Source organism: Echinops telfairi, unplaced genomic scaffold (assembly GCF_000313985.2).
Source record: "Echinops telfairi isolate 266 unplaced genomic scaffold, ASM31398v2 ScPeMD7_2291;HRSCAF=2852, whole genome shotgun sequence".
NCBI lineage: Eukaryota > Metazoa > Chordata > Mammalia > Afrosoricida > Tenrecidae > Echinops > Echinops telfairi.
The window spans coordinates 45,198,792-45,212,485 of record NW_022106189.1 but is presented as its reverse complement, the minus strand read 5'-3'; the positions used below and the strand labels follow the sequence as shown (position 1 = coordinate 45,212,485).

At 56.6% G+C, this 13,694-nt stretch overlaps 1 protein-coding gene and 1 long non-coding RNA gene across 3 annotated transcripts in view; both read left to right on the top strand.

Moving 5' to 3' along the window:
• MEAK7 (MTOR associated protein, eak-7 homolog) overlaps nucleotides 1-11,743 on the top strand; it is a 12,539-nt gene extending 796 nt beyond the window's left edge. Inside the window, exons 2-9 of one of the 2 annotated variants that reach the window (XR_006680400.1) lie at nucleotides 1,011-1,173; nucleotides 3,620-3,850; nucleotides 5,018-5,162; nucleotides 6,772-7,200; nucleotides 8,608-8,726; nucleotides 9,154-9,330; nucleotides 9,566-10,333; nucleotides 11,377-11,743. Coding sequence is in view for 1 of the 2 variants with exons in the window: in XM_030886579.2 (XP_030742439.1) it covers nucleotides 1,021-1,173; nucleotides 3,620-3,850; nucleotides 5,018-5,162; nucleotides 6,772-7,200; nucleotides 8,608-8,726; nucleotides 9,154-9,330; nucleotides 9,566-9,679 (1,368 nt within the window). In the remaining variant the exon portion in view is untranslated. Of the gene's footprint in view, nucleotides 1-1,010; nucleotides 1,174-3,619; nucleotides 3,851-5,017; nucleotides 5,163-6,771; nucleotides 7,201-8,607; nucleotides 8,727-9,153; nucleotides 9,331-9,565; nucleotides 11,060-11,376 lie in introns of those variants that run through there. The other variant, XM_030886579.2, reaches the window with a different exon arrangement.
• A 267-nt stretch (nucleotides 11,744-12,010) lies between these two features.
• Nucleotides 12,011-13,694, top strand: part of LOC123522099 — a 3,354-nt gene continuing 1,670 nt past the window's right edge. Inside the window, exon 1 of the long non-coding RNA XR_006680403.1 lies at nucleotides 12,011-13,248. This is a non-coding gene — a long non-coding RNA (uncharacterized LOC123522099). The remainder of the gene's footprint in view (nucleotides 13,249-13,694) is intronic.

The following is a 13,694-nucleotide window of genomic DNA, read 5'->3' as shown; positions in this document are numbered from 1 at the left end:
TATTCCAGGCTGCTGGCCTGTGTAGAAACACAACAGAAGTTTGATCTGGAGCCCTGGTGGCTTAGTGGTGACCATAGGCCAGCAGTTCAAAACCAACAGCCGCTCCGGGGGAGAAAACGGAGGCTTTCTATTCCTATAAAGAGTTACCGTCTCGGAAACACCCAAGGGTAGTTCTACCCTGTCCCGCGTGTTTTCCTTTTGAGGCGGAATCTACGTCATAGCGTTGGGTTTGGGTGTCTGATTTGGTTTCATCTTTATTCCTATCCACTGCCCCGAGGGTGGTGGCACTATTCTTCACTGAGGCTTAGAAAGGCTTCGTCACGCGCACACACGGAAAACTATACGCATCAGAACTTGAACCCAGGACCCACCCCTGCCCCCACTCTCTTCATATCGACCCCCCAGTGTGAGAGCATCCAGCATCCTGGTGTAGGTGCACTTTTGCAGGGGGACCCTGTACCCTGCCCCCTTGCTTATGTCCTTGGAAGGTGGCTTTCTCGCCCTTGGCCTGGCTGATGCTGGGGCTCGGATTGCTCTTTGTGATGGAGGCTGCCTGCAGTATGGGATATTCAATACCACCCCCTCCCCTGTCTGACAACCCACGTGTACCCAAACCCAAACCCAGCACCCTCCAGTGCACCCTGACTCACAGTGACCCTATAGGACAGGGTAGAGCTGGCCCTGTGGGTTTGTAAGACTGCAACTCTTTATGGGGAGTAGAAAGCCTTGTTTTTCTCCAAGGAGCCACTGGTGGTTTTGAACTGTTTACCTTGCAGTTAGCAGCCCAAGGTGTAGCCACAAAGCCCCCTCATTGTGTCCAGATACTGCTAAATAGGCCCCGGTTGGGTGGGGGAGGTGTTGGGGGTGGGGGAGAGATGGTAAAGCTGCCATGCAGCCAGCTCTGGGGAAAACTTGATCTGCCTATGAGTCAGCATCCATTGGACTGCAGCTGGCTTGGCTTCTGATGCGTGGCACTGGTGTCTTTGACCTGGCCTCTCTCCTCTCTGCAGAGCCCAGAAGATGGGGAACAGCCCCAGCCAATCAGGCCAGAGCTGCCCTTCCCAGCTCCTCCCTCAGGAGCAAGCCAAGGTCGACCGGCTGTTTGATGCCCTCGCTGCCCATGGAAGCCACTCACACGGCTCCCCCCGGTCCTTCTCCCTGCAGGCGCTGAAGGTGAGGCCCGAGGCTGGAGTTACTGCTGGGGCCAGAGTGGGGCCCAGAACCAGCCCTGTCCCCCTCCGTGCCCTCTGCCATGCCCCCACCAGACCCTGCGCACCTGGGTGTGTCATGCTTTGTATCACAGCCCCAGAAGTGCGTGTTCTGCAGAGGGCCAGGTGCCCCCAGCCCCCTGCAGACCTGGGACAGACGTCACAGTCTCTGCGAAAGTACTCAGAATGCAGCCCCCAGATCGTGTCCCAACTTCCCCTGTAACCACAGTTTCCCACCTGCAGTGGTTATACATTCAACTGGGATCCACAAGGGCAACAGTTCAATACCACCAGCCGCTCTCCCGGAATGACGGGACTTGCGGCTCCCATAAACAGTGACAGCCTGGGAAATCCACAGGGGCAGTTCTACCCTGTCCTTCGGGGCTGCTGTGAGTCAGTATAGATTAAATGGCAGTGATAGGTATTTTTTAAAGAGAGGAACTCGGAGCTGTGCCCTCATGAGCCACGGCTCCTGATTGGGGGCATGTTGCCGCCTTGTGATCAGCATCCCAGGGTCAGCCCTGCTTTCCGCCCTGAGTCTAGTGTTCCCCCCACCCCAGAGAAAGGGCCCCAGACAAAATGAGGGGCCTTCTCAGTGGGACCTTGGGGACATGACATCCCACATGTTCCTCTGCCTCTGACCTACTAAAGTCCTAGTGGCATCGAAGCTTCACATTGGCCTGCTAACAGCAAGGTCAGCAGTTCGTACCCACCAGCTGCTCTGCAGGAGAAAGATGAGGCTTTCTACTCCCGTAAAGAGTTAGTCTTGGAAACCCACAGGGGCAGCTCTACCCTGTCCCTTAGGGTCATTGTGAATTGGCAGTGTCTCAATGGGAGTGAGAACGAGTGAGTTTCTTTGTGAAAGTAAAGCCAGACCTCTAGCCATAACATCGATGACCCTGAAGGACTGGGTAGAACTTCCCCTGTGGGTTTCTGAGACTGTAACTCTTTACAGGAGTAGAAAGCCTCATCTTTCTCCTGAAGAGTGGCTAGTGGGTTTGAACTGTTGACCTTGTGGTGAACAGCCCAGCATTTAATCCAGCAGGGCTCCTAAAGAAGTAGTGGAGGCTCAGCTCCAAGTCTCACGGAGCAGGTGTGCAAGTGCCCTCAGGATGTTTGGCTCAGGTTTCGGGGAGGGGTGGGGGAGAGCAGCCCCTCCTGGAGTGGGGGAGGAGGTTATAACAGCCCTGCCCTCAGGATGGCCTGAGTGGGAGGTGACAGCTCACTGAGGACATGAGTGGGGGAGGTTATCGGGAGGGCACAGCTGGGTGGTGTGTGCTGAGTGTGTACACGTGTATAGCTCTCTGTGGTGTGTGCAGAAGCTGTCACCCTGGCCACAGGCCGGCTGGAGCAGCCTGAGCAAGATGGGCCAGTTCCAGCATCGATGTAGAAACAGGCAGTGCTTCTCAATCTCGATCCAGATAAGCAGGGCTCAAGCTGATCGGAAAACTCTGGAACGAGTCAGGTTTGCCTTCTGTGGGACTTTGGAAAATGTCAACCACACACTCTCGGTGGCGTAGTGGTCACAGGTCGGTCTGCTAACTCCAAGGTGGGGAGTGCGAAACCGCAACAAGTCGAGTTGCTGAGTTCACATAAAACAAAAACAACCACTGTCATCAAGTCTATGCCGACTGACTCGTAGGACAGGGTAGAACTGTAGAAAGCACCGTCTTTGACTCACAGCTGCTGATGGGTTTGAACGCCCCAGGTAGTAGAGGCTGGCTATTTGTATACCAAAGTCCCTAACTGGGAGACTGTTAGCCACAGGTGGACATGAGCTTTCTGCCCCGTCAACAGTGACCACCTCAGAAACTCACAGGGGTTTGCTAGGAGTCAGCAGGGACTCGATGGGAGGGCGGGGGGTGAGTTTGGTGATGATCCTGAGGAGGGCAGTGTGTGCCCTTGGATTTGTTTCTCTAGTCAACCCAGTCTAAGACATTATGGTACCAGGAGTGGGGTACTAGAGAAACAAATCATGAAGATGGAGAGTAGGTGCTTGGTTGACCTCTGCCTCCTGGTAGTGTTTCTGCTCTGGCTAGCCAGAGGTCAGCTATGTCCATGCAGTTTACTGGGTTGTTTTCTGGATGGAACATGGGAAGTTAAAGTTTTGGTTATTTTCTTTGGTTGTTGTCTTCGTTACTCCTGTTGGAAATGGCAAAAATGAATGTGATTCATGTACGATTGCTCTTTGTTACAAAGTTCTCTCATACACATACGAGTGTCTATGGATTTGTTTCTCTGGTCCGCCCAACACAAGGACACTGTCCAGGATGCTGTCCGAGGGCCTCAGCAGGGCCGGGGCGGCACACTTGACCTTTTGGGAGGTCCTAAGACTGATGGGCATCCAGGACTCTTGAAGCCAAGGCTGTGCCCGCCCCCTGACCTGGGTTCTTCCCTCTCGTCCCTACCAGGCCCATGTTGGGGGAGCACTCCCCGAGGCCATGGTCACCCGGCTGTATGACGGCATGCGGAGGCTGGACTTGCCGGGCAGGCACCCAGGCCCCAGCGAGAGGGTCTCCCAGGCGCAGTTCACCGTGGCCATGTCCCACCTGCTGAAGGGCAGCTCCGAGGAGAAGAGCCTGCTGCTGCTGAAGATGGTGCCTGTCAAGGGCAGCTCTGTGAGGGCCAGGGACATCCAGAAGGTAACTAGGTCTCAGGGCTGGGGGCCTTTCAGGGGGGCCCTGCACCAGCACGTCATTTGCTTTCTTACCCTGTTGCTTTGGGCAAAAGTTTGCCGTGCAAAGCAGTTTTGAACTTCTTACGGTGACTTGAGGGCAGGCTTCCAGAGCAGATCCACATTCTGTTGAACAATTCACATGTCTTTGTTTCATGCCATTGACTGCAGCCCCCACAAGGTCCTGTCACTCGTCCTTCTCCCTCCCGGTGTCTCCTGTTTCCTCTCCTCCTCCCTTAACCCTCCTGACCCTGTCCCGGAGCACATAGAAGCTGCCTTTCCATCGCTCTAAAGAACACCAACACCCTAGTGTTACTGTGTCTCTTTTAAGACCCGTCTGTTGTTTGGCTGGAAATCGAACCACAGGGGTGAGTTCAATTCCAGTCCCGAAGGGTGACCAAGGGCCATGGTCTTGGGGGTCCCTCCAATCTCTAGCCCACCAGCAAACCTGGTTGGTTGGTTGGTTGGTTGGTTTGAAAAGCCTGGTCTCTCTTAGTGCACATTGATTTTCCAGGCCACAGCTGGGACACATTTTGTTTCCTAGCATTTCCCTTAATGTAACAGGATGTTCCCCATGTCTGTCTCAGAATCCCTCTATCGCCCTTCTTTCTGCCCCTCCCTGGTCATCTTTATGATTTCCGTTTTGTTTTACATTTTCTTCCCATTCTGCCCAGGGCCTCGGATGTCCCAGTCAGTTTGCTGACTGTGGTAGAGGGACACTGCCTAGTGCCCCGGGCCTCAGGGTAGCGTCACCAGTGGGTTGAATGGTCCAGTGACCCTTTGGTCTAACTGTCTAGTTGAGCCTTCTCACTTCTATCCTCCAGACAGCTGCCGCCTAGACGGCTGGTCCTTGGCTTCTAAGTGCCTTGCACGCCTCGCCACAACAGGACGCAGAACATTTAGATCGGGGATCGCTGAGTTTAGAACTTTCAGGCTAGGCCGGCCCAGTGCCTCCTTAGAAAAGCAAATACCGGTAACTACGCTGAGGAGAAACATAAGAACAGTCGTGAGCCGATTTGACTGCCTGATAGCAAGCCCCGACCAGAGCTGCACTGGGCTCTCTCGAGTTGGGGCCCCCCCCTCTGACCTCACACGCTGACTCAGTGCCCGTGGTTGGTCGTGCTGTGTCCTGCAGTTCACAGAGGACCTGGTCAGCTCTGTGCTGCACGTGCTGGACTTCAGACAGGAGCTGAGGGGCTGGACGTGGAAGGAGACCCCGGGTACCCCCTCCAGGGTGCAGGTGATGGCTGCCCAGCTGCTCTCGGAGATGAGGCTACCAGGCAAGTGCCCTCTAGTCCTGAAACCTGTCCCACCCTCACCCCTGGTCTCAACGACCATTGCTTTTTTTCTGGGAGGGGTGGGTGTGGGGTTGGGTCCCTGGGAACAGCCGACGGATATGCTCTGAAAGTTGCCTGGAGAGGAAGGTGCAGTCTGAGGGCTGAAGTCCAACCACTGTCCACAAAAGCATAGTGGGAGCAGGCATGACCATCTCACCCCGGGCTCTGAACCACATATCTGCTGACCCCCTGGAAAGAAACGGACCAGATTCGTGCTAATGATATGCTTATTTCACCCAATCCAAGGAGCCCTGCTGGGACCGTGGTTATGTGTTGGGCTTTTTCCCGCCCCCCTATCAATATTTCCACGTCTGTTTTTTGACCTTTCAGAGTGTTTTCCAGTTGAGTCTGATGGGGTGCCACACTCTGTCCCCAAAGTCTATTTTTGGTATTCCCCAGGGATTTCATTGCTCTGCTCCCCTTGCTGCTCTGTTGCATGCCCTTAGTGTTTCCCCCCAGGGTGGTGGGGTCAGATTGTGTGCAAGTCCCGCACTGTGTCTCCAGTGTTGTCCCTCATAGCACTACGCATGGGTCAATGAGGGACGTGTGTCTCGTGATGGGGCTGGCCCTGGGGTCCTCTCTGTGCATTGTCTACTCTGAGCAGGAGTATCGTCCTCCGGGCTTGGTGGGTCAGGATGTATTCCCCTCATGTACCATCCCTCTTCGTTTCTCCTCTGTGCTCTCACAAGTTGGGTTTCTAACTACAAGGTCAGCAGTTCTAAACTACCAGCCGCTCTTTGGGAGAAAGACAGGGTTTGTACTCCCAATGAAGAGTCACAGTGTCAGAAACTTGGAGAGGTGGTTCTGCCCTGGCCAAAAGGTCCCCATTAGTCAGAATTGACTTGATGGCAGTGAGTTTGGTGTGGTTTGGATCAGATAGGATTCAAGGCCTGAGGAGCCCTGGTGGCATAGTGGGCTCTGTGTTGGCCTGCTCTGCTCCCATAAAGATGGACAGATTTGGCAGTGGGCCGACTCGCTGGCGGCGAGATTTTTCAGAGATCCAAAGCCTGGTGTTAGCAGTGGGTTATGCATGGAAACCCACCAGCCGCTCCAAGGGGGAGAGACTCCCCGTTCCCGTATTTACAGGCTCTGAAACCCCCAGGGGCCGTTTTACTCCGGCCCATCCTCTGGCAGAGCGGACTCAATGGTATGGCGGTTTGGTTCGGCAATCAGGCAACCGATAGGAAACAAATCACTGGGCTAGCTTGCGTTCTGCTCTACACACAAATTCCCCGAAGTGGTTGTGGGTCTCACCCCTACGCCATTTCCCCCCGGCCTCCGTGTTGGGCAGCGTGAACATCACTCCCTGCCATGAAGTCAATTCCAGCTCATAGTGACCCTGTAGGACAGAGCAGAACTGCCCCTGTGAGTTTCCGAGACTGTAACTCTTTGCAGGAGCAGAAAGCCTCACCATCTTCCTGCAGAGTGACTGGTGGGTTCGAACCACCAACCTTGCAGTGAGCTCAGTGTGTAACTGGTTCCGCCCCCAGAGTGAGGCTATAAGGAAGGGAGATGGCCCTGTTCACACCTTCCCCTCCCTTGATTCCTGCAGACGGCAAGCAGCTTCTGGAGGCCAAGCAGCTGGACTGCATGTGTGGCCAGGCCGAGGTCGAGGACTGGGTGTTCCGGGTCCCCCTCGTGGCCACGTTTCTGGGCGTGGTCATCCGCCAAGGCCTCCAGGTCCTGACGGCATCCCTCAGCCTAGCCGCTTTGATCCCCAAGCGCCACGTGGACCCGGGGCAGGAGGTGGCGAGCCTGCTGGATGTGCTGTCAGTCATCTACCTCAACGGTCACCTGCCTCAGGAGCATCGCCGCTGCTGGCGCCTGCTGTTCTCCTCCGAACTCCACGGGCACAGCTTCGCCCAGCTATGTGGACGCATCACCCGCCAAGGGCCCTGCCTACTCCTGCTCGAGGACCTCGCTGGCCACGTGTTTGGAGGCTTTGCGTCCTGCTCCTGGGAGGTCAAGCCACAGTTTCAGGGTAAGATCCAGAGGGTAGGGCAGAACTGCCCCCGGTGGCTTCCCAGGCTGGCTGCAGTCCGCCACGGCTCCCTTGCTCACTCCCTTGTTCTGCCAAGGGGCAGAGCCCTTCAGCTACTTAACCAACCCACCCCAATAGCCTGGTGGAGTTGATCTGACTCAGGGATGGCTGTTTCTACTCTCACCAAGAGTCTCAGTCTCAGAACCCCACAGGAGCAGTTCTACCCTGTCCTGCAGGGTTGCTGTGAACATCACCCGATGGCAGTGTTTTGTTTTTCCTTTAAATTTTTTATAACGACCCTATCGGACAGGGTAGCCCAATCCACAGGGTTTTGGAGGCTGTCGGTGTTGGTGGATCTTTCTCCGGCAGAGAGGTTGGTGGATTTGAACTGGCCACCTTTCGATTAGGAGGAGAGTGTTTGACCAGGTGCTCCCCTCTGCAAGGCTGTTGGGAAATGAAACACTGCCCACCTCCCCCTGTGAGACCCTGCGGTCTGCTACCTGCTCTTTTAACAGAAACCAGATGACCAAACTGAACCAAACTCCCTGCCAGCGCCCTATGGGATGGGGCGGAACTGTCCCTGTGGGTTTCTGAGGCTGTCAGTCTTTAAGGGAGCAGCCGGGAGAGGTGGGTGGTTTTGAACTGCTGACCTCTCAAGTAGTAGTTCAGCATTTAACCGCTATGCCACCAGGGCTCCCCGGGCACAGCGGCAGAGTTCCTGATGGACGGGGCTTGTTGAGGGGATGGGTTTGCCCTTGAAGGAGGGAGGGCAGGTATAACTCCGTGCCAGGGCACCCCGGGTGTATCCAGAGCCTTAGCCCTTCTCTCTGCAGCCCAGGTGCCCACACTTAGCCCATGCCACTTGTCACTGCCCACCACCTGCACCTTCCCAGGGATGGCTGGGCACCCTGCTGGACAATGCATGTTTTTGGGACTTGCCTACACAACCTCACAGCCCTGCTTTCTGAGGGTGGCCCAGGAGGCAGGGGTGGGGGTTGGGGCTGGGACCAAGGTTGAGAGGTCATGGACCCGATGTTCCATACAGCTTATTTCCTCCCGTCCATCTGTCCACTCTAAGCTTGTCACTGTGAATGAGGTGTAGGCTTACAGAGCAGACCGTCAGTCTCACATTCAGCGTTCTGTGCACAGCTCACACACTGCGATGCCCTCAGAGCACCACTACGCAGCCCCATCCTCCCTCCCCCGCCCCTCCCCGCGCCTCCCGTTCCAGCCCCTGCCTTTCCAAACCCTCGGAACTCTGCCCTTGTCGGAATGCTGCCCTTTTGGTGCCAAAACGGTTGATGCTTCTCACAGGTGTGAGTTCACTGCCAGACCCGAAGGGTAGGTGACTCTCGGGCTCAGCTCGGACACCACACGGCCATTTCTTGTCTCTCTGGTCACTTCTAGGGGACAACAAGTGCTTCCTGTTCTCTGTGTCCCCACGCATGGCTGTGCACACGTGCACTGGGTACAACGACCACTTCATGTACCTGAACCAGGGCCAGCAGACGATCCCAAATGGGCTGGTAAGGCGAGGGGCTCCTGGCTCCAGCATCCCCCCATCCTTGTCTCCCTCCTGAGAGGCCCTCCCTACCAGCTTGAGGTTGACCCTGGGAGGTCAGCAGGGCTGCCTTCCTCCCTGTGTCAGGAAAGCCACTGGCGGTTGGTCACTCATGGAGGCTGGACGAGCTCCTTGGTAACCAGGACAGAATCTGTCCCCTGGGCTGACGGGCAGGACTCGGCTTCTGTTGGGCCATTTTTGTGTCTGGGGTATGGGAGGGCTGCCAACTGTCCCCCGCTGGCCAAGCCTCCACCTGCAGGACAGGCTGGGGTCAGTGTGAGTGGCGGTGGCAGTGGCCTTGAGTGTCACTGCCTCCATGCCACCCCCTGCAGGACAGGCTGGGGCCAGCCCCCGGGATGCTGTCTGCAGTGCCGTGGCTCTGTCCTCTGCAGGGCATGGGCGGCCAGCATGGCTACTTTGGGCTGTGGATCGATGTGGACTTTGGGAAGGGACACAGCAAAGCCAAGCCCACCTGCACCACCTACAATAGCCCCCAGCTGTCCTCCCAGGAGGACTTCTGCTTCCACAGGATAGAGGTGTGGGCCGTCGGGGAAGCAGAGCCTCAGCTGGTGAGCACAGAATGGCCCCTGTCTGCCCCTTCTCCTGGGGCTCCCGCCCTACTGTGTGCCTGTCTGTGCCTCTCACAACACCCCCACCCTCTCAGCTGTGGGGCCCCACCCCTCTGCCTTGGGAAGTTAGCACCTTTGGGGCTTGAGGACTGGCAGGAGGCCCCACCTGCCCTTGGTGATGGGGTAGGGGCGCGTGCCACTGTGCACTCCTGAGCCCCCCTGCTTTTCCTTCCAGGCCAGCAGCAAAAAGAGCATCCTGGATGGGGACCCCGAAGCCACCGCCCTGCTGGAGATCAGTGGGCGGGGCCGGCACAGCGAGGGGCTCCGAGAAGCCCCGGATGACGAGTGAGGGGGGCCCAGGGGACTCGCCCTCGAGTTCTCGTAGCACCTTTGTCAGGATGTGGTGGGCAGGAGACTTGAAGGCCAATTGGTCCCCGGGGGCGGGAGCCCCAGCAGGTGCCGCGGTGGGGTTCTGAGATAAGGCCCACCTTTGAAGCCGTGTCTCCACGCTGTTTAACTGGCTGTGCCATGAACCACGTGGGCAGCAGAAGTGCCTGTTTCTGTCGGGGCCTTAAGTGGGCAGCCAGAGGGTCCCAGTGCCGGGGTGGCATTGGCACCGGAGAATGTGCTCTGGGGGTACAGAAGGTGCTGCGTGCAGCTGCTCGCCAAGGGCCCGGCGGTGAACCCACTGGGAGAAAGCCGAGGCAGAGCCCTTCTGTGAAGACCTACACCCTGGGAACCCTGCTGGGCAGGTTCCCGCGCCCCCCTTCCCTCCCTCCCCCCCTCTCCCGAGCCACTGGCATGGGCTTGGCTGGGCACACCCATATTAACACGTGTGCAGCCATGCATGGCTCCTCTCTAACCAAACCCATGTCTGGCTGGAACCTTTGGGAAACTGATAGCCAGGCCTTTATTCCGCGGCACCTCTGGGTGGCACGTCACTGAATGCCTCGTGTCTGCACCACTGAGGGACATCATAACCTCTCCAGGCCTGTCCCATGAGGTAGGGGGACTCACGTCTCTGTGCACGTGCCAGCTTTCAGACCCGCCTTGACACGCGCTCCTTCCCCACACCCCATCAGTAGTACCCAAGTGTGGTCTGGATCACCCCCAGGCTGGGCTCACTTAGACATCCCTCCCACTGAATCCCACATGTCGAGAATCACCTAGTTGAGGTGTCTGAGGAGCCGGGCCTCGGCAGAGCTGCTGTCTTCCAACCTGAAAGGCCCTCTAGCACACAGGGAGCCCCCCCACTCGCACCACCAGCCGTGAGCTCCATGCTGGGGAAGCTGTGTCCATGGGTCTCTAGAGACCCAGCCCTTCTCTCATCTTTTGCTGTAAGTGCAGCCCCCTCTTGGGTCTCAGGAGGGCCTTTTAAAGGAAGTAGCCTTCAGGAGAAAGGTGCCCCCCACCCCGCCAGGTGGCCGGGAGATGTGGGTGTGAGGGGAGGTGGGTCCATGTGGCAGTTAGGGACCTTCCTTCCAAAGTGTTGGGACCAACAGGTCCGCAGGCCCAGCCGAGTTCGTCCAGTATTCAAGGCCTCTACTGTGAACCCAAAGATGTGTTTAGGTTTATGCACCTCTACTGTAAACCCAAAGATGTATTTAGGTTTATGCACCTCTACTGTAAACCCAAAGATGTATTTAGGCGTAGGGGTTAAGGTGGGGAGGGGATTGTTTCTTCTGGAATGTTCTCTACACCTATGCAATTAAATACCTCGTTCCCCAAAGGGTCTCCCATGTCCCGGCCTTTGCCGCCCTGGGCCTCACTGGGGCAGCTGCCCGGAGAGTGGGGATGCTGTCTGAACACACCATCCTGTGTCAGGCTGCAGGTGGCTGTGGCAGCTCACCACAGACAGTTCCCACCTGTCTCACAAGGCCCCATACCTTACAAAGGGCAAGGGTGGGGTCTCCCTGGGAGTCCAGGGCCAGGTGTCTGGCACCTTGGGAGACAGGGCCCCTGTGAGGGGTGCCGTGACAGCATCAGGCTTCTCTGAGGCACGGAGCCCATGTGGCGGTATCACCGTGGGGTTCTGCACACACACAGATGCATCAGGGGCACCAGCCTCGGCCCGGGGACTCTGGGCTTGACACCTCCCAGCCTGTGCTGCACTGAGCCTGGGACACCACGGAGCTACTGTCACCCGGGAAGAGGGCCACTTTGTCCAACTGGAGGAAGAATTCAAGAGGATGCTGTTTGGTGCCCAAGGCCATTGTGAGCAGAACAGGGTCCCCGCAGCATTTCCTAGGCTGTGACCTTTGTGGGGCAGCCCTGGTGGCTCAGTGGCTAAAGTGTTCAGTTGCCAACTGAAAGGCCACTTTGAGTCCCCCGGCTGTTCTGTGGGGGGAAGATGAGGCCGTCTACTTCCGTAAAGACCCAGCCTTGGAAACCCACAGGGCAGTTCTGCCCCACTCCGCCCTACAGGTCGCTGCCAGTGTGTGTGTGGGGGGAGGGGGGAGGTGTTAATCTTTACTTTGGACATGTTACCAGGGGAGACCAGTCCCTGGAGAGTGACATCGTGCTTGGTAACATGGAAAGCCAGTGGATTGACACAGTGGCGGCCACAGTGGGCTCAGGCATAAGGACAATGGTGCTGACGGTGCAGGACCAGGTGGGGCTTCACTGGCACGTCAGGTTGCTGTGAGTGGGAACTGACTCGAGGCCCCGAACCACCTCCACCACCAGCACCGTTATCACCTCCACCATCATCACCACCATCATCACCACCTTCACCATCACCACCACCACCCCTCTCTCCATCTGCTGCAGTGAATACCCCCTGAGTGGGCCTTGATGGGATTCTCTCTGCAGGAGGACCTCTTAGATGCTCAGCTGCTGGTGTAGGAAGTGTGAGTTTTTACATTTTAAATGAATCCAGCCTCGCTCCGCTCACTTGACATGCCTGGTGGGCTGGAGGGGTTGTAAACTGTGTCTTCCTGGACACTGTATTAAAATTCACTTCTTATCACCCAATAGGTGGAAATGATCATTTTATTTCCCCTCTAAGGAGTGAGAAAAGGCAGCTTCATCTAAGAAAAGAGAAAGTACTGGTGTGGGGTCAGTGTTGGAATGTTAACCACGAGGTCTGCAGTTCAAATCCCCCAGCTGCCCCAAGGGGACATGTGAGGCTGACTGCTCCCGGAAAGACGAGTCTTGGAGACCTTATTACAGGGTCACTCCGGGTCGGAATGGACTCGGTGGCCGTAGGTTTCGGTGTTCGGCCCCGGACCGTTCCTGCCTACTTTCTGCTTGTTGGCTTTTCTGGCATCCAAGTGCTGGGGGAGGGGGAGCAGAGGGGGGCTTTTGGCTACTGTTTGTGAGGGTGCTTTGCCACAGGGTCGTGCCTGTTGTGTGCGGTGTCTCATGCCCTAGCTGCACTTTGTACCAGAGCCCTGGTGGTTTCGGTGGTTACACATCGGGCTGCGATCTGCAAGGTCAGCAGTTCAAAGCCACCAGCCACTCTGTGCAGGAGAGAGATGAGGCTTTCTACTCCCATCAACCGTTAGAGTCTCAGACAAACCCAAAGGGCCGGTTCTACTGTGCTCCATAGGGTCACGAGTCAGCAGGGATTGTTGAAAGCGGGAGATGTCTACATTTTGTAATTGCTTATTGACAGGGCCGCCTCTGCGGGGAGATGGTTTCGGAAATGCATACTCCACTCCATTTTCCCCTCCCTCCCTCCAGGGCTGTTCCGGTCACAACTGTTTGAGATCTTCCGCTTTCTGTTTTCCCGTAGAAGTGGTGTCATGAGCAGCATTTCTGTATGGACAGAAAGCGCCTGCTGGTCCCCCTTACGGGAACTGGGATAACTGCACACCGGGGGTGGGGAACGCCCGCAGTATAAGGCGCGGGAAACCATCCCACCAGCGAACCGCGCCATGCCTCACCAGGAGAAGCTGCTCCAGCGTCACGTTAAGGGTGAGTTCATTCCATATTCGACCAGAGTGACCCGAGAGTGACTTTATAAATCTCCACATGGCCCTTTGCAGAAAATAAAGGCCCCGACCCCTGCTGTAGACCATAGGCCCCATACTTAACTTAGCATACCACCCCCCACACCCCCTTTTCAGAAAAAAGTCGCTGGGTGCCCCTTTGGCGGGTAAAAACTTTTGTACTGTAGCCCTTGATGCGGGATAAGGTGTAGGTATCTGCTTTATAGCCCACCCCCCACCATGGGGCGGTATCATAGCCTATTTTGGGAGCCACTGCCCTTGACCATGGGGAGAACTGACCAGGCAACTACAATGGACGTTTCCCGTGAACTCACTGCACCTGCCTCTCAGTCACTTAATTTCCCTCTTGCTCTCTCCTTAGTGTTTGGTGGTTTTCTGCATAAAGGTTGTGGATGTTCTTTGGATGTTGAC